Source organism: Heptranchias perlo, chromosome 8 (assembly GCF_035084215.1).
Source record: "Heptranchias perlo isolate sHepPer1 chromosome 8, sHepPer1.hap1, whole genome shotgun sequence".
Classification (NCBI taxonomy): domain Eukaryota; kingdom Metazoa; phylum Chordata; class Chondrichthyes; order Hexanchiformes; family Hexanchidae; genus Heptranchias; species Heptranchias perlo.
The window spans coordinates 4,855,988-4,875,018 of NC_090332.1; the positions used below are offsets into that span (position 1 = coordinate 4,855,988).

Genomic DNA, 19,031 nt, shown 5'->3' on the forward strand with positions numbered 1-19,031 from the left:
AATTTTAAGGTAACCCCGCCTTTGTTCTGGACTCTCCTCCCTCCCCCGCGACTAGTGGAAATAGTTTCTCTCTATCCACCCTATCAAATCCTTTAATCACCTTAAACACCTCAATTAGATCACCCCTTAATCTTCTATACTGCAGGGAATACAAGCCTGGTCTGTGCAACCTGTCCTCATAATTTAACCCTTTTAGCCCCGGTATCATTCTGGTCAATCTGTGCTGCCCCCCCTCCAAGGCCAGTATATCCTCCCTGAGGTGCGGGGCCCAGAACAGAACGCAGTCTCCAGATGCGGTCTAACCGGAGCTTTATACAAGTGTAACATAACATAACTGAAGCCGACAACTTGCATTGGTTGTGCCTAGAGCCAGCGCAGTGCAAACTGTTAAAGGGACTGTGGGCAGCTGATTGAGGTCTAGCAAGGGACAAGGTGCTGGCTGGCCTGTCATATTAAAAGAGGCTAAAGCAACGCCAGCCTGATGGTTTTGAAACCAAAGGGACCCTCCCCGCTTTCTGACACACGGGCTGCGCACGGCCACCTGCAGGTCGCAGGTTAAACTGCTGGGACTTGCTAAGAACATTTCTCGTGGATCTTCCAGACCATTGGCTTTGGCTGCATGAAACCCGCCCTTCAGGAATCAGTGGCCCAAACAGGCCATCGGTACAGGTTTGAAAGAGCCTAAAGATGTATGGTATAACCAAATAAATAAAAAAACAATGGTTTCGGTGAATAGTGACCCAAAAAATGTTGCGTTTCTTCCATTGTACGTACGTATGAGACACAAATTAAACAGCTGTATTTTCAGCACCACTGCACATCAGCTGAAAGCAAACACAACTGGCTGGTCCAGGAAGACAGAAAGTTTTAAGGATTAATAAGGTTTTTTTCTTAAATGAGAACAAATGAAAGACGATTGGGGTTAATGTTGCTGGAGGAGGTGAAATATAAAAAGAGAAACATAGTTTAGAAAATTGTTTTTTTTAAAAAATAGAAAATAGGCAGGGAAATGATGAATAGGCTGCCGACTCGTGCACTGGACGCTGATTCGCAGAATTCCTTCAAGCGAGAGCTGGACCTGTTTCTGGCCGGGGCGGAGATCACCTTGTACAAAAGGCGGGTAATGTAATGCATAGAATTCAGGGCCAGAGTGATCACCTGGACTGGTGTCGATCGCCAAAGGGGTTGGAGAGACTTTTCCCTCCCAAATTGGCTGGCTTTTTTTCTGGTTTTGCGCCTCTCCCAGGAGATCATAGAATCAAAGAAAGTTACGGCACAGAAGGAGACCATTCGGCCCATTGTGTCCGTGCCGGCCGAAAAAGACCCATCCAGCTTAATCCCACTTTCCAGCACTTGGTCCGTAGCCCTGCAGGTTACGGCACTTCAAGTGCACATCCAAGTACTTTTTAAATGAGTTGAGGGTTTCTGCCTCTACCACCCTTTCAGGCAGTGAGTTCCAGACCCCCACCATCCTCTGGGTGAAAAAAATTCTCCTCAGCTCCCCTCCAATCCTTCTACCAATTACTTTAAATCTATGCCCCCTGGTCACTGACCCCTCTGCTAAGGGAAATAGGTCCTCCCTATCCACTCTATCTAGTTCCATCATAATTTTATACACCTCAATTAAATCTCCCCTCAGCCTCCTTTGTTGCAAAGAAAATAACCCCAGCCTATCAGATTGCGTAGGGTGCGAAGTATATATATTGTGACACACAGGGTATCACGATTGTGTGGGACAGGCTGGATGGACCAGAGGGTCTTTTCCTGTCCATCATTGTTCATAGAACAGAATGAGAGAATGGTACAGCACAGAAGGAGGCCATTCGGCCCATCATGCCTGTGCCGGCTCTTTGGCAGAGCTATCCAATCAGTCCCACTCCCCTGCTCATTCCCCATAACCCATGCAAATTTTTCCACTTCAAGTATTTATCCAATTCCCTTTTGAAAGTTATTATTGAATCTGCTTCCACCGCCCTTTCAGGCAGCGTGTTCCAGATCATAACAACTCGCTGCGTGAAAATCTTTATCCTCATGTCGCCTCTGGTTCTTTTGCCAATTATCTTAAACCTGTGTCCTCTGGTTACCGACCCTCCTCCCACTGGAAACAGTTTCTCCGTATTTACTCTATCAAAACCGTTCTTGATTGTGAACACCTCTATCAAATCTCCCGTTAACCTTCTCTGCTCTAAGGAGGACAATCCCAGATTCTCTCCATGTTACTGAAGTCTTTTGTATGTTAGATACAGACTGATCTATAAAATTGAGGGCCATACAAGGAAGGTGGAATTTCTCTTCCTCACCTTTGTTGTTGCTTTTGAAGAAGGTGGAGCCGCACTTGAATTTATTTGCCCAGCTGGTTGAGTTGGAGCCAATGGAACTGGATGAGAGAGATTTGCCCAGGTTCTCAGAGCTCACTTTCTTGGTGTTGTTGGTGATCGTTCGACTCCAGTCTGGAAATTGCAAAGTGGAAATGGCCGTTAAGATAGACAGTCGGGATTGCAATTTAAAAAAAAAACAAAATAACGACACGAGCCAGCAGGTTATACACACGGTAACTGAATGAATTAGTTTTCATCCCTGTCGTTTGTCGGGAGAGAAATTATTAGTCTCCTAAATGTTTTTCTCAATGAGCTAATGTGTAATTTCTATATATTACACGTGTCAAATTGCATGGGTCCTTCCTGGAGCTATCAGTACAATTTGAGAGGCATAAATAGAAGCTGACGTGGGAAATTTTACCTGAATTTTCCGGCAGTCGGAATCTGCCACAGCAAAGGTAACGCCTCCATTGTTTCTGTACATTTTCTTTCAGAGCGCAGTGGAAAACAAATATGAAGAAGCCTGTGTTTAACAAGAAGAAAATCTTGGTTATAACTGCAAGTACTGAGTCTGGGTCAGAGTCAGCATGTCAGGGTCCTTGAGCTAAAAGGCCACGTAGAGTGCCATTACCAATTTACAGAAGTCAAGTATTGGATTCAATGGATAATAGACTCTACCCCTGCAATTCCTCTATGTCAACATCAACAACTTGCATTTATATAGTGCCTTTAATGTAGTAAAACGTCCCAAGGTGCTTCACAGGAGTGATTATCGAACAAGATTTGACATCAAGCCACATAAGGAGATATTAGGACAGGTGACCAAAAGCTTGGTCAAAGAGGTAGTTTTAAGGAGCGACTTAAAGGAGGTATACTGCGCAACCTCCCTTCCAATCCACCACATCCCTTCACTCTGGAATTCTCTTTCTAAACCTCTTCCTCCCCACAGCCTAATTCCTCGAACTATCTTCAATCACCTCCCCTTATTTCTTCCTGTTCAGTGTACCTTGTAAAACACCCCGGGAGATTACATTGCATGAAAGATGCCCTATGAATAGACGTTGACATTGGATGGATGGATGGATATAGAATGACAATACCTTGCGACGAGTTGAAGATTGCAAACAGGTACATGAAAGTCAGATTCACTGGACCCCAGGCAAAGAACGCGAAGCCCCAGGTCATTCCCAGTAGGAATGTTAAGCTGACGACGCTCCGCAGGTTACGCAGGATCTCCTCCCTCAGGTTGCGGTTGCTCTTCTTCCCATTCCTTCCACAAATCTGTATTAACACCACGATAAACATGGCTACATTCATCAGGAAGAGGATCGCAAAATAACACACACAGGTCACATAGAACACGGTGCGATGGTTGATCCAGCAGCTACAGGTGGGAGGGAAAGGAAAGTAATTAGGACTAGAATAAATCCTGTGACACTGTTGGTTGAGGGATCAATATTGACCATGGTATCGGCCCTTTAATTATTGAAAGAGGAATACTGACCATGGTACTGGCCCTATAATTATTGAAGGAGGAATACTGACCATGGTACTGGCCCTTTAATTATTGAAGAAGGAATACTGACCATGGTACTGGCCCTATAATTATTGAAGGAGGAATACTGACCATGGTACTGGCCCTTTAATTATTGAAGGAGGAATACTGACCATGGTACTGGCCCTTTAATTATTGAAGGAGGAATACTGACCATGGTACTGGCCCTTTAATTATTGAAGGAGGAATATTGACCATGGTACTGGCCCTTTAATTATTGAAGGAGGAATATTGACCATGGTACTGGCCCTTTAATTATTGAAGGAGGAATACTGACCATGGTACTGGCCCTTTAATTATTGAAGGAGGAATACTGACTGTGGTACTGGCCCTTTAATTATTGAAGGAGGAATATTGACCATGGTACTGGCCCTTTAATTATTGACGGAGGAATACTGACCATGGTACTGGCAAACTAACTTTGAAGATTAGTTACTAGAACCCTCGGATTTTAGATTTTTTGTCAACTTTGCTGCCATTTTAACTCAAAGTTACAAAACAAAACCAAAACATACTGAACTAGCACTGTCCCCTCAACAATACAATAATGTTTGTCACAAGCACACAGTTGCATCTTTGAGTCATTGCTGTTGAAATCATGCTGTGCGTTATTAATTAATCCAATAGCACGTTCATTTGAACTTCCTCCATCTTCTGTTTTAACTAAGGTGTTATTCATCAAACAAAACAAGAATAAAGCACTCGAGTGGCGAAACGGCGATGGATATTTTGCGATGACACACGGTATTTCACTAAAGCGGAGTAACGGTGACACACAGTAGGGGGGAGTTACGTAGATTGTGGTTTAACCCAGTTTCCCTCTGCTATTTTTGCGGTGCAAAGTTCACAGGCGGCAGTTGTTGAGAATGTATCTGTTCTTATCAGCTGTTCTCATTGATGGAAATATGAGCTCTAAAGAATGATGCTTCTTCCATTCCCACCACCTCCTACAACCAGCAATAATGTCTATTCTCAAATCTGTGACTCGAGAGAGACCTTCTGTTGTGGGGGCAATTCAGTATGCCTTGTAACATCGACTTTTATATGTTACGATTTGAGTTAAATAAGACTGGAGTAAAAATTGATAAGAATCTAAAATCAAGAGGGGTCCTAGTAATGAACCTTTGTAGTTCCTCGGTCAATGGTGCTCCCCGATCAACATCACCAAAAACAGATTAACTGGTTATTCGCCTCACTTCTCTTTGTGGGACCTTGCTGTGTGCAAATTGGCTGCTGCGTTTGCCTACATAACAACGGTCACTACACTTCACCTCAGTAGTTCATTGGCTGTGAGGCGCTTTGGGTCATCCTGAGTTTGTAACATATGGACGACGAGAACATTTGCACGAATAGATTATTATTTTAAGTATGTTCTTGTCACGCAAAATGGCTTCATCTGTTGAAGGCCGGATAAACTGGCTGCATGATAGGATGGTAAATCCATGGCTCAGTGGAAAATCCAGGCTATTAGCTCTTATCATAGAATCAATCCATTCTTACAGCACACAGGAGGCCATTCGGCCTATCGTGCCTGTGCCGGCTCTTTGAAAGAGCTATCCAATTAGTCCCACTTGCCCGTTCTTTACCACGTCCAATCGTGCTGATATATAACTTGCGTAACTCACAATTCTGAGCCTCCGTTGTCTGCGTTATCCCTTCCGTACAGGCCCACCCCGTAGAAAGGCTTGTTGATCGCGAGAACAATTGTTACCACCAGAGCAGGTAAACCTGTGAACACACAATACGCAGGAAGTTTAGGGTCCTTGAAGAATAATGTATTCCCTCCACCCGCAACCCTCGTGGAGAATATAAGCTGAATAAGCAGCTAGAAAAAAAAAAGAGCAAGAACCCAAGAGAATTACGAAAACCCCTGTAGGTCAGGTGCAAAATAGAACCAAGAACCCAAACAAGGAGTCCAACCCACCACACGTGTCATATAACGTGATGATATCTCGTATACACTCAGTGTTATTTTTAATTCATTCTTAGGATGTGGGCGTCGCTGGTAAGGCCGGCATTTATTGGCCATCCCTAGTTGCCCCTTGAGAAGGTGGTGGTGGGCCTTCTGCTTGAACCGCTGCAGTCCGTGTGGTGAAGGTTCTCCCACAGTGCTGTTAGGTCGGGAGTACCAAGATTTTGTCCCAGCGACCATGAAGGAACGGCGATATATTTCCAAGTCGGGATGGTGTGTGACTTGGAGGGGAACGTGCGGGTGGGGTTGTTCCCATGCACCTGCTGCCCTTGTCCTTCTAGGTGGTAGAGGTCGTGGGTTTGGGAGGTGTTGCCGAAGAAGCCTTGGCGAGTTGCTGCAGTACATCCTGTAGTTAGTACACACTGCAGCCATGGTGCGCCGGTGGTGGAGGGAGTGAATGTTTAAGGTGGCAGATCGGCTGCCGATTAAGCGGACTGCTTTGTCCTGGATGGTGTCGAGCTTCTTGAGTGTTGTTGCAGCTGCTCCCATCCAGGCAAGTGGAGAGTATTCCATCACACTGCTGACTTGTGCCTTGTAGGTGGTGGAAAGGCTTTGGGGAGGTGAGCCACTCGCTGCAGAATACCCAGCCTCTGACCTGCTCTCGTAGCCACGGTATTTATGCGGCTGGTCCAGTTGAGTTTCTGGTCAATGGCAACCCCCTGGGTGTTGATGGTGGGGACTGGGCGATGGTAATGCCGTTGAATGTCAAGGACAGTGGTTAATCTTTCTCTTGTTGACTCTCTGAAATGTCACAGCAAGCCATTCAGCTGTACTAACAATGGCTGTGGAGCACAGAGGAACTAGGGACGGGCAATAAATGCAGCCTTTCCAGCACTGCCCGCACCCACGAGAACAGGTGAAAACATATCACGTGAATGGTTTCATTGCCAATCCAACTTACCCCATCCAATAATACAGAATTTGAGCATGTACTTCCTGATGTATGTGTTGAAGACCTTCACCAAGGCTATGTACATGTGAACGGCCTCCAGTCCCATCCAGGTGAAGGAGGCCAGCAGGAAAAAGTGGAGAAACGCAGCAACCGCAATGCAGAGTCCGGGAATGTTGAACGATGCGAGCCAGCCGTCGATCAGGAACACAAAGTTTAGGAAAAAGAGCGATGTGCTGAGGTTCATCAGAATCTTCGATGGATAATCCCGTCGCAATTTTCTGGATGGGGAAAGAAATGTTTAACTTAACCTCGTCCTGCACAATCTTCTCTTTCCTACAATACAACAGTGACTGCACTTCAATAAATACATCATTGACTGGAAAGAGCGTTTGGGTTGTCCTGAGGTCATGAAAGGCACAGTATAAATGCAAGTTCCCTCTTTCCCCCTTGCTGCGTCTTTGCCGTAGTGAAACCAAGACTCATTTACCATCTCCTACTCTAATCCATTCTTTCCCGGGACTTCAATGCTGTGGGACTCCTCACCTCCCTCAGTCTCCCTTTCCTCCTGCAATCTACAGGCTTGTAAAACACAAGTTTGGTGACACCGCCATTACATTCTGAATTATCTTCTTATCTCCTCATATACTTTCCAGCCACAGTGGTGCCTGCCCTTAACCCTTCACCTTGGTTTCTCCATAATAAAACATGGCCGTGTACTTTCAATCGTACTGTATTTATTTGGCATATCATTATTTTGGAGGAGAAGATTATAACTACAGGACTCTGGAAATAATTTATTTTAAAAGGCTCTACATGTGTTTGGTCTCAGATTTTCCACTTTATCGCCATTGGGCATTTCAGCTCTTGGCAGAAGGTTCAACTAAAGTAAGGATGGCGGTAGATAGATTGACAAATTGACCTGATCTGAATGTGCAATAACCATAATTTGATAAATATGGGGATAACTTAACTGGAGATGTACTGCTGCCTTCCCCAGAGTGGGACGGGTCCTACCAGAGATATACTCTCCAGACAAGACAGGTCCTACCAGATATATAATTCTTCAGACAGGACAGGTCCTACCAGATATATAATTCTTCAGACATGAATGGTCCTACTAGAGATATGTTTCTCCGGACAGGGAGCAAGTCCAATTGGAGATGTGCTTCTACAAAAATGAACACATGCACTATGCAGCTTGGGGCAGGATCTGACTTTTGTAGCGTAGGTTTTGGTCATGTCAGCAGTGTGCCCTCAATGCAGTTCAATTCCAAACCTCTTGAACACTCCAACTCAATGAATCTTTTCATCACACATACCAAATCATTTGGAAGCCATTTACAGGCCAGCCAACTGGGAGAATTCTCAAAACCTGAACCTCACAGCAGGCCCAGACTCAGAAAACGTTGGCTATTTAATTTTTAATGAACTTTGCAAAATGGTATCTGACCAGTGATCCCATCTGACTTCTAGGTTTTGAGCGCTGGACCCCCAACAGGGAAACGTATTAAAAGCAAAACACTGTGGATGCTGGAAATCTGAAATAAAAACAGAAAATGCTGGAAATACTCAGCAAGTGAGGCAGCATCTGTGGAGAACGAAACCGAGTTAACGTTTCAGGTCGATGACCTTTCGTCAGAACTGGAAGAAGTTGAAAACTTAACAGTTCTTAAGCAAGTACGTATTAATCTTTGTCTCTGGCTCCCAACAACCGAGGCCCTGTTAGCTCCTCCTTTGTTGGTCCAAACTGGTTTCCCTGTCTGTGTAATAAAGATAGTAAACCAAGCATTACAAGCTCTCTTTGCACAAGAGTTAAAAAATGTACTCACTCAAAGGCCACATAGGTTAGAAGTGTCGTTGCTGAAAAGATGGCTGAGATGCCACATCCTATATGAGTAATGAAGGTCAGTATCTTTGTATTAACAGCGTCTATTTGTTGAGCAGTCCCTGAGATGTCCTGTAAGAGAAATAAATACATGCCGAATCAATTATAACCTGAGATTCTTAACTCTTCTATAGCATGTAGCGTGTGAATTATGGACTTCAGGCCGGAGTGATACAAGCACCACATAAATTTGCAGATGTTTTACGATGATTAAACATATATTTACGGTGTCCGTATTATTAGGTTTGGGCAGGGGAAAGAGCAATCAGGGTTCCTACTCTTGATCGCTATTCAGTGAGTCCTGCTGAAAGTGTGTGTGTGTGTGTGTGTGTGTGTGTGTGTATGCGCTTTTTTTTTTTTTTTTTATTCGTTCACGGGATGCGGGCGTCGCTGGCAAGGCCGGCATTTATTGCCCATCCCTAATTGCCCTCGAGAAGGTGGTGGTGAGCCGCCTTCTTGAACCGCTGCAGTCCGTGTGGTGACGGTTCTCCCACAGTGCTGTTAGGAAGGGAGTTCCAGGATTTTGACCCAGCGACAATGAAGGAACGGCGATATATTTCCAAGTCGGGATGGTGTGTGACTTGGAGGGGAACGTGCAGGTGGTGTTGTTCCCATGCGCCTGCTGCCCTTGTCCTTCTAGGTGGTAGAGGTCGCGGGTTTGGGAGGTGCTGTCGAAGAAGCCTTGGCGAGTTGCTGCAGTGCATCCTGTGGATGGTGCACACTGCAGCCACAGTGCGCTGGTGGTGAAGGGAGTGAATGTTTAGGGTGGTGGATGGGGTGCCAATCAAGCGGGCTGCTTTATCTTGGATGGTGTCGAGCTTCTTGAGTGTTGTTGGAGCTGCACTCATCCAGGCAAGTGGAGAGTATTCCATCACACTCCTGACTTGTGCCTTGTAGATGGTGGAAAGGCTTTGGGGAGTCAGGAGGTGAGTCACTCGCCGCAGAATACCCAGCCTCTGACCTGCTCTCGTAGCCACAGTATTTATATGGCTGGTCCAGTTAAGTTTCTGGTCAATGGTGACCCCCAGGATGTTGATGGTGGGGGATTCGGCGATGGTAATGCCGTTGAATGTCAAGGGGAGGTGGTTAGACTCTCTCTTGTTGGAGATTGTCATTGCCTGGCACTTATCTGGCGCGAATGTTACTTGCCACTTATCAGCCCAAGCCTGGATGTTGTCCAGGTCTTGCTGCATGCAGGCTCGGACTGCTTCATTATCTGAGGGGTTGCGAATGGAACTGAACACTGTGCAGTCATCAGCGAACATCCCCATTTCTGACCTTATGATGGAGGGAAGGTCATTGATGAAGCAGCTGAAGATGGTTGGGCCTAGGACACTGCCCTGAGGAACTCCTGCAGCAATGCCCTGGGGCTGAGATGATTGGCCTCCAACAACCACTACCATCTTCCTTTGTGCTAGGTATGACTCCAGCCACTGGAGAGTTTTCCCCCTGATTCCCATTGACTTCAATTTTACGAGGGCTCCTTGGTGCCACACTCGGTCAAATGCTGCCTTGATGTCAAGGGCAGTCACTCTCACCTCACCTCTGGAATTCAGCTCTTTTGTCCATGTTTGGACCAAGGCTGTAATGAGGTCTGGAGCCGAGTGGTCCTGGCGGAACCCAAACTGAGCATCGGTGAGCAGGTTATTGTTGAGTAAGTGCCGCTTGATAGCACTGTCGATGACACCTTCCATCACTTTGCTGATGATTGAGAGTAGACTGATGGGGCGGTAATTGGCCGGATTGGATTTGTCCTGCTTTTTGTGGACAGGACATACCTGGGCAATTTTCCACATTGTCGGGTGGATGCCAGTGTTGTAGCTGTACTGGAACAGCTTGGCTAGAGGCGCAGCTAGTTCTGGAGCACAAGTCTTCAGCACTACAGCTGGGATGTTGTCGGGGCCCATAGCCTTTGCTGTATCCAGTGCACTCAGCCGTTTCTTGATATCACGTGGAGTGAATCGAATTGGCCGAAGACTGGCTTCCGTGATGGTGGGGATATCGGGAGGAGGCTGAGATGGATTATGTATGTGCACGTGTGTACGCGTGTAGGTGTATGAGTGTGTGCATTGGTTCGTGTGTGTATATGCTTGTAGGTGTATGAGGTTTTTTTTATTTGTTCACGGGATCTGGGCGTCGCTGGCGAGGCTGGCATTTATTGCCCATCCCTAATTGCCCTTGAGAAGGTGGTGGTGAGCCGCCGCCTTGAACCGCTGCAGTCCGTGTGGTGAAGGTTCTCCCACAGTGCTGTTAGGAAGGGAGTTCCAGGATTTTGACCCAGCAACAATGAAGGAACGGCGATATATTTCCAAGTCGGGATGGTGTGTGACTTGGAGGGGAACGTGCAGGTGGTGTTGTTCCCATGTGCCTGCTGCTCTTGTCCTTCTAGGTGGTAGAGGTCGCGGGTTTGGGAGGTGCTGTCGAAGAAGCCTTGGCGAGTTGCTGCAGTGCATCCTGTGGATGGTACACACTGCAGCCACAGTGCGCTGGTGGTGAAGGGAGTGAATATTTAGGGTGGTGGATAGGGTGCCAATCAAGCGGGCTGCTTTATCCTGGATGGTGTCGAGCTTCTTGAGTGTTGTTGGAGCTGCACTCATCCAGGCAAGTGGAGAGTATTCCATCACACTCCTGACTTGAACCTTGTAGATGGTGGAAAAGCTTTGGGGAGTCAGGAGGTGAGTCACTCGCCGCAGAATACCCAGCCTCTGACCTGCTCTTGTAGCCACAGTATTTATGTGGCTGGTCCAGTTAAGTTTCTGGTCAATGGTGACCCCCAGGATGTTGATGGAGGGGGATTCGGCGATGGTAATGCCATTGAATGTCAAGGGGAGGTGGTTGGACTCTCTCTTGTTGGAGATGGTCATTGCCTGGCACTTATCTGGCGCGAATGTTACTTGCCACTTATGAGCCCAAGCCTGGATGTTGTCCAGGTCTTGCTGCATGCGGGCTCGGACTGCTTCATTATTTGAGGGGTTGCGAATGGAACTGAACACTGTGCAGTCATCGGCGAACATCCCCATTTCTGACCTTATGATGGAGGGAAGGTCATTGATGAAGCAGCTGAAGTGCGTGTGCGCGTGCGCAGTGTGCGTGTACAGAGTGTGCACGTACGCAGTGTGCGTATGCGTGCTTGTGTATGCGTGCATGTGTCTGTATGCGTGTGTGCGCGTGTGTGTGTGTGTGCATGTGTCTGTATGTGTGTGCGGACGTGTGTATGCATATGTGAGAATGTGTGGAAGGGATTGGGCTCAGTTGTGATGCCCAACACAGTTGAATAGCTTGCTGACACTGTTTGGGCTCACAAATAGAGAATGGCCATTTGGGAAAGATACCAGAGTGATGGTGGGGGAGCCTTCAAAATCTGGCATCTAGTAGAGAGGTGGGGAGTAGATAAGAGTGATGACGGCCAATTAAATCAGAAAAAAATGGCCGGGAAAAGATTATACCAGTTTGACAGTCATTAATATCAGTAGGCAAATGTCTTATGCTTTCAGGTTAACCTTTGAAAAGCAACTAAGTAGTTGTGAGTGGAAGGAAATTCAAACCAAGCAGACAGGCTGCAGAGAAGAAATAATTTCAGTAAGTCTGTTAGACTGAAAAAACGTATGACCTCTCAAATACCAAGCCAAAGAACCATAAATTAGAAGGCCATTCAGCCCATCATGTCTGTGCCAACCCTTTGTTAGAGCAATCCCACTGAAAATGAATCCCATTGCTCCGCTTTCGCCATTGCCCTCTATCTTCTTTGGCTTCGATCTATTTTGCCCCGTGCATCATCTCATAATGTATAAGTGAGACAGGTGCTTGGGGTCTCACAAGCAATGTTCCTCCTCCCGAACTCTTTGCAAAAAGAAATCTTACCAGCAGGACTCCAAAGTGTGTGAGGTGATCACACAGGCAAATGGTTTCGTTTGCACTGGACGCTGAATCAGTACGACAACCTCTAGTATTCCAGCCACCGCTGCCATCTGCAGGAATGAAGCATTAAACAGTGAGGCACTGATCCCAAATGAACAGGATGCAAGTAATAGCAAAGGGTCTCGTGCTACACTCCAACTGTGAACTTTACAAAGCGTTAAGATGGATGAGGGAGATTAGCCATCCAGGAGCTGGAAGAGCCCGGTTTCAGTCCTTAGTCTCTGCTAAGTTGATTCATTCAAATGCAACTTAGATGGATTTCTTCTGGAAAATTGGGATACGGTGTACGATTAATTTGAGACATGACGTGTGGTGAGTGTAACAGGCTTGGGAGGAACAGGTGACTTTGGACCTATGGTTCCCAAAGCTCTCCACCACTGGGGGTTTTCCTCGCCTCATGTCAGGGTTTGTTGTAGACTAAGTGAGAGATTGATCGCTATGATTAGTCAACAATTACATTATCGACATATCATATGACTACCAGGATGGTAGAAGGCAAACTAGTTGGACCCTGGTCTTTTTTGGCCTAGCGATTCCCATGTTCCTAATTTAACTGACCTCAGCCCGGGCAGCAGTCAGATTATTAGATTTTGCTCTCGGCTCTCCCGGCTTAGGGAAGACAAAATTCGGTGGGATTCCCGCTCCGGATCGCTACCCTGCTGGAACGTGCCTGCGTAGGAATGTTGGGGTGAAGATGGGATCAGGCTTGGCTATGATGCCCCCATGGTGGAATAGCACGTTAACACCGAGGGCTGACTCATGAAGATTGGCGAATCGGGCAGGGCACTCGAGAGCGGGCTCATAACCCATCATTGAGTCAATGCCTTCAGGAAAGGAGGGAAGGGAAGAAAACAGGTGAAGAAACAAAACATTCAGAATCAGGAAGCCATCTCCAACAGACGGTAGAGCACGCTCTGTCTGGGACGTGACTGGTCAGGAATTCGTCATCAATTGTTAAATCAGTTTGATGGAGATACGTGACCAAAAAAAAACCCAAAGCAAATTAAGCACATTACAGACCAAAACTCCCTTAAAACTGCGTATAGGCTAATCCCCAGTCTTAGAGGTCAGAGTCATGAGGAAAAACGGGAGAATCTCGGACCTTGACAGGAGGTGTCTGAGAGGTGAACTTATAGTGGAATGTAAAATTGCAAACTGCATGGAAAAAGTAAATTCAGGCAAAATTATGAGAGTAAGACAAGGTTCAATTTATTAAAAGTTAAATTTAGGACTGATATTAGGAAGTTCTTCGTCACATAAAGAGTGACCAACACATGGCATGCACTCCCAGATAGAGTAGTGAAGGTGACAACCCAGAATCATTTAAAAACTAATTGGATGCTGCAATAGGTTATTCTAGATGGATGAACTAAGATGGGCCGAATGGCCTTTCTCGTCTGTAATTATCTTGTGACATCGTCTGATTGACGAGCATGGGAAAAAAAAAATCAAAATAATTCTAGATTTCCTTAACCTCACAACTCCTTCTATATGACAGGTTGTCCTTGGCTCCCAGCAAGTGTGATTCGAAAGGAATGTACTCTCCTTCAGTCAGACACCAGCTTTGGGATCAGTGCCCAGGTCACCTCCAAAAGGCGGCAGGCTGGAAATTACTCTGGTCGATGTGAGTGTCAGCTCCTTTAATGCAGTTGAATGGTATTCCTCTGGTGGCCATTTTAAATGGGTCAATGGCTCCATTAAAATAGAAGACCCAGGAATGTCATGACTATGTATTAAACAATGCTCCACTGACACCACCGACAGAAATTCCCAGGCTGGTACCGACACTGAGCCAAGAGACAGTTATCAGTGGGTTACTTACATGACTCAAGTACCAGCTCCATCAAATAACTAGGAAGATTGTTCTTTAAAGCTAATTACCCCCCCCCACCATTACTGTACCATTCAGAATGGAATAAACCCTTTCTAATTCACCCCCAATGGTACAGACTTCTAATGAAATTGCTTCCTACTCATTCCTAAGGTACTGAATCCCAATAGATCGAGCCTTATCCCATTTGGTCCCATTGTAACAGCACTCTTTATCCAAACAAATTCTTTAAAAATCCAAATCCAAATTTAAATGCACCTCTCCCCAAACATTTTGTTTGAGCACAAGATACTCACCACAGTCACCCTGCTGCCAGTCTCACCTGTGGTTTAACACCTGTCGAAACTTAACACTATACCAATGCACTAACACACTCAGACCAGTATCACAAAGGGAAAAGTTTTACTTTAATTGACTTGTATACAAGGGAAGCTGTACTCTGAACAATGGTCAGAATAACCTCTTCACTGATCAAAGGAAACAGTTCACATTTATACAGTTTAATTAGCAATGCCCACCTGTCATAGAATATGGGCGTACATGTACATTCTTTATTGGTTCAGGTAGTTGGTCAATCAAGGAGTGAGCCTGACCCCTCTGGACGTCCATAGCTCATTCCTATATTGGCACGTAGGCCTCGTAGGCCTGAGAACACTATCCTCCCTACATTCTAAAGCTGGTTATCAGTAGGGCTGAAGTCAGTCTCAAGGCCACATGGCCTCTCAAGAAACTGTATTCTCATTATATTTTAGCGGTGGGGGGGGCAGACAGTACCAAGCACCTGCACAGCCAACTTAATTATCAACATACCAAGGCTTAAACGTAATTACGCAATTGTGTTTTTCTGTGTGTGTGTACTGTAGCTACCCCATTATGGGAGCCAAGGAGTTAACATTGATCAAATATCCATCATGCATTTCTTCTTTAATATGGTCAATTAACTGTTAACGCATTTCTACATTAATGTGCTCAGGTATCTCTTTATGCATTTCTACATTTCCCCCTTTTGTCCTTTATAAAAAAGGACAATACTCTGGTAGAGCATCACCTTAGTTAACCGTTCAAATTCTTCCTGCACCTCGTCTCCTCCCATCTCTACTTGTACCATTAAATTAGTGGGTGATATATTTGTACCCAAATTAGACATCATAGCACAGCAACATTTAAGTAAGCAATAAACTATAAGAATTATAACAACGAATATGACTAACCCTTGAACTAGAGAAGTCCCAATAGAACCCAGCCATGTTTCATCAATACGCCTTTGTACTCTTATCTCTTCTCAGGAACAGACTCCTTCTAAACATTTCTCAAGTAGGCTGGGAATGTCCTTGGTCAGCTAAACCTATCCATGTTAGTTTGAAAAGGGCTAACATTGATCAAATATCCATCATGCATTTCATTTTTAATATGGTCAAGTAACTGTTCACGCGTTTCTACATTAATGTGGTCAGGTATCTCTTTATGCATTTCTACACCCCGTTTATACCGAGTGTCCGTTTCTATCCAGTATTTCCCACTGGTTAATGCTCAGAGTTGGTGAATGGGTGTTGAAATTGGCCGTGGGACAAAGGAATATCAACTGGTTGGTTTATTTCTGCGGCTGCTGGAGATTCTGATCCTGGCCTCACAGTATTTGCTTGTACAACAATGATAAATAATCCCTTACTTACTGTTTAATGTTAAATCCCAGAAGGCGCACTGCGGCTTAAATTGCCCCTGTTAAAGAGACAAGAATTCAGAAACACAAGACTGTGAGCTTTCTGAAGGCCGAGCTTTAACCTCATAACAGAGTGGAAAATCATTTCTTAAAAAAGTACTTGGATTAATATCGTGCCTTTCATGACCTTCCAAAGCGCTTTACAGCCAATAAAATACTTTTATTGGGGAATGTGGCAGCCAGTTAGAGCCAGCACGATCCCACAAACAGCAATGTGATAATGATCAGATCATCTGTTTTTTGGTGATGTTGGTGGAGGGGTAAATATTGTCCAGGGCACCGCGGAGAACTCCCCCGCTCCTCTTCTTCGAGTGCTGTGGGATTGTACGTTCACCCGAGAGGGCAGGCGGGACCTCGGCTTAACGTCTCATCCGAAAGACGGCACCTCTGACAGTGCAGCACTCCCTCAGTAACCGCACTGGAGCGTCAGCCTGGATTTTTGTGCTCAAGACTCCAGAGTGGGGCTTGGACCCACGACATTCTGACTCGGCAGTGAGAGTGCTACTGCGTAACGGACTGCTGGAATACATTGCCAAGGAGGCAAAGGAACCAGAGGGGAGATGAGAAGATGTTACCAGGGCTGGAGCGCTTCAGCTATGAGGAGAGACTGGGAAGATTGGGTTTGTTTTCCTTGGAGCAGAGGAGGCTGAGGGGGGACATGATTGAGGTGTACAAAATTATGAGGGGCACAGATAGGATGGATACTAAGGAGCTTTTTCCCTTCGTTGAGGGTTCTATAACAAGGGGGCATAGATTCAAGGTAAAAGGCGGGAGGTTTAGAGGGGATTTGAGAAAGAACTTTTTCACCCAGAGGGTGGTTGGAGTCTGGAACTCACTGCCTGAGAGGGTTGTGGAGGCAGGAACCCTCACAACATTCAAGAAGCATTTGGATGAGCACTTGAAATGCCATAGCATACAAGGCTACGGACCAAATGCTGGAATATGGGATTAGATTAGACTGGGCTTGATGGCCGGCGCGGACACGATGGGCCGAAGGGCCTCTATCCGAGCTGTATAACTCTATGACTCTATGACATAACTGGACGGGACATGACCAGCAGAGTTTTGGATGTGCTGTAGTTTATGAAGAGAGGAGGATGGGAGATCGGCAGGGAGGGTACTGAAATGGGGGAAGTGACAAAAGCATGTGTAAGGGTTTCAGTGGTGAAGGGGCTGAGATGCGGGTGCAGGTGCGCAATGTTGCAGGAGGTGAAAGTAAGCAATCTTGCTGATGGACAGGATTTAGGGTTTACAGCTCAGTCCTGGGTCAAATCACTCCAAAATACAGCCAAAATCGCAATGATACAGAAACTGAGCCACAAGACGGTGAAGATAGTTAAAGTACTGCAGCACCGTTAACATCCTGCGGGTGGGGACGGCGAGCTATTAGAATTCACTTTTGACTGCAGCGACACCCAGCTGGCAGTTCTTGGCACCGAATACTTAGGCGACCAATAGCGGGTTTGACAGACATTTATTTTCTTTCTTTTCTTTCAGTTTTACTGAAAGGAATGAACAATTGGATTTTACAATTCAAACCAGAAAGTTTGAATTTGCAGAGTCGGGTGAGGGCCAAGATCGGGCTAGGCCAGGATGGCCCTCACGGTCGAGCAGCCACTCAATGCTCACACGTGAAGGACGCCCATTCAGATGAGGTGTCAGAGGCAGCCAGGGCCCTTAGAAACATACCCCAGCTGGGATTGTTCTCCTTAGAGCGGAGAAGGTCAACGGGAGATTTAATAGAGGCGTTCAAAATTATGAAGGGTTTTTGATAGAGTAAATAAGGAGAAACTTTTTCCACTGGCAGGAGGGTCAGTAATCAGAGAACACAAGATTTAAAATAATTGGCAAAAGAACCAGAGGGGAGATGAGGATAACATTTTTATGCAGTGAGTTGTTATGATCTGGAATGCGCTGCCTGAAAGGGCAGTGGAAGCAGATTCAATTGTAACTTTCAAAAGGGGAATTGGATAAATACTTGAAAAGGAAAAAATTGCAGGGCTATGGGGAAAGAGCAAAGGAGAGTGGGAGTAATTGGATAGCTCTTTCAAAGACCCAGCACAGGCACGATGGGCCGAATGGCCTCCTCCTGTGCTGTACGATTCTATGAGTCAATGCCTTCTGTAGAACACAACAAAAAAAATAAAAATTTCGACACTGATGGTATCTAAGGAATGAACGTTACCACCTGCTACACGCTGGTCATACCTCAGGCTGCCGGTGTTTAATTCTGATCTTGACTGGTACGGAGAGGTTACTGATACTGATGTTTCCCACACTGCTCGCAACCACAAAACTCTGCAGAGCAAATCCTCCTGGGTCCTATCGAATAGAGAAGGAATACTTAAATGGCACGCTCAGAATGTCAAACTCAGAAATATCAAATCAGAACTGGGCAATGGTGCTTTGTAATGCAAGGACCCAAAGACTTGTCTCTGGTGGGCTCCCTCCCGTCCACTGAACACTTCCAGTCAACCCCATCAATGGCCCGAGGGTCAGGTGTACTGGTCTGATTAAAATATTGGTGGGCAAAAAATGCAAGGCTTGTAATTACATCGAGAGATGGACAGAGCAGAGAGAGGTACTGAAACAGAGTTAGGGAGAGAGTCAGACTGACAGAAATGGGAAATAGAGAGAGAGAAAGAGAGAGAGAGAGAGAGAGAGAGAGAAAAGAGAGAGAGAGAGAGAGATGGGGAAACAGAGAGAGAGTGCGAGACTGAGAGAGATGGAGAGAGAGAGAGAGAGAGATGGGAATACAGGGAGAGAGTCAGACTGAGAGATGGTGATACAGAGAGAGAGAGAGAGAGAGAGATGGGAATTAAGGGAGAGAGTCAGACTGAGAGAGATGGTGATACAGAGAGAGAGAGAGAGAGAGAGAGAGAGATGGGAATTAAGGGAGAGAGTCAGACTGAGAGAGATGGTGATACAGAGAGAGAGAGA

At 45.8% G+C, this 19,031-nt stretch overlaps 1 protein-coding gene across 7 annotated transcripts in view; it reads right to left on the reverse strand.

Annotated features, from left to right (window-relative positions):
* Positions 1–19,031, reverse strand: part of adgrg6 (adhesion G protein-coupled receptor G6) — a 105,435-nt gene that overhangs the window by 9,089 nt on the left and 77,315 nt on the right. For all 7 annotated transcript variants that reach the window (XM_067988557.1, XM_067988552.1, XM_067988556.1 and 4 more), the window contains 9 exons: positions 18,300–18,413; positions 16,045–16,090; positions 12,484–12,590; positions 8,567–8,694; positions 6,747–7,015; positions 5,499–5,601; positions 3,419–3,702; positions 2,740–2,841; positions 2,301–2,450 (listed from right to left, as the gene is read on the reverse strand). In XM_067988557.1, coding sequence (XP_067844658.1) covers positions 2,301–2,450; positions 2,740–2,841; positions 3,419–3,702; positions 5,499–5,601; positions 6,747–7,015; positions 8,567–8,694; positions 12,484–12,590; positions 16,045–16,090; positions 18,300–18,413 — 1,303 coding nt within the window. The remainder of the gene's footprint in view (positions 1–2,300; positions 2,451–2,739; positions 2,842–3,418; positions 3,703–5,498; positions 5,602–6,746; positions 7,016–8,566; positions 8,695–12,483; positions 12,591–16,044; positions 16,091–18,299; positions 18,414–19,031) is intronic.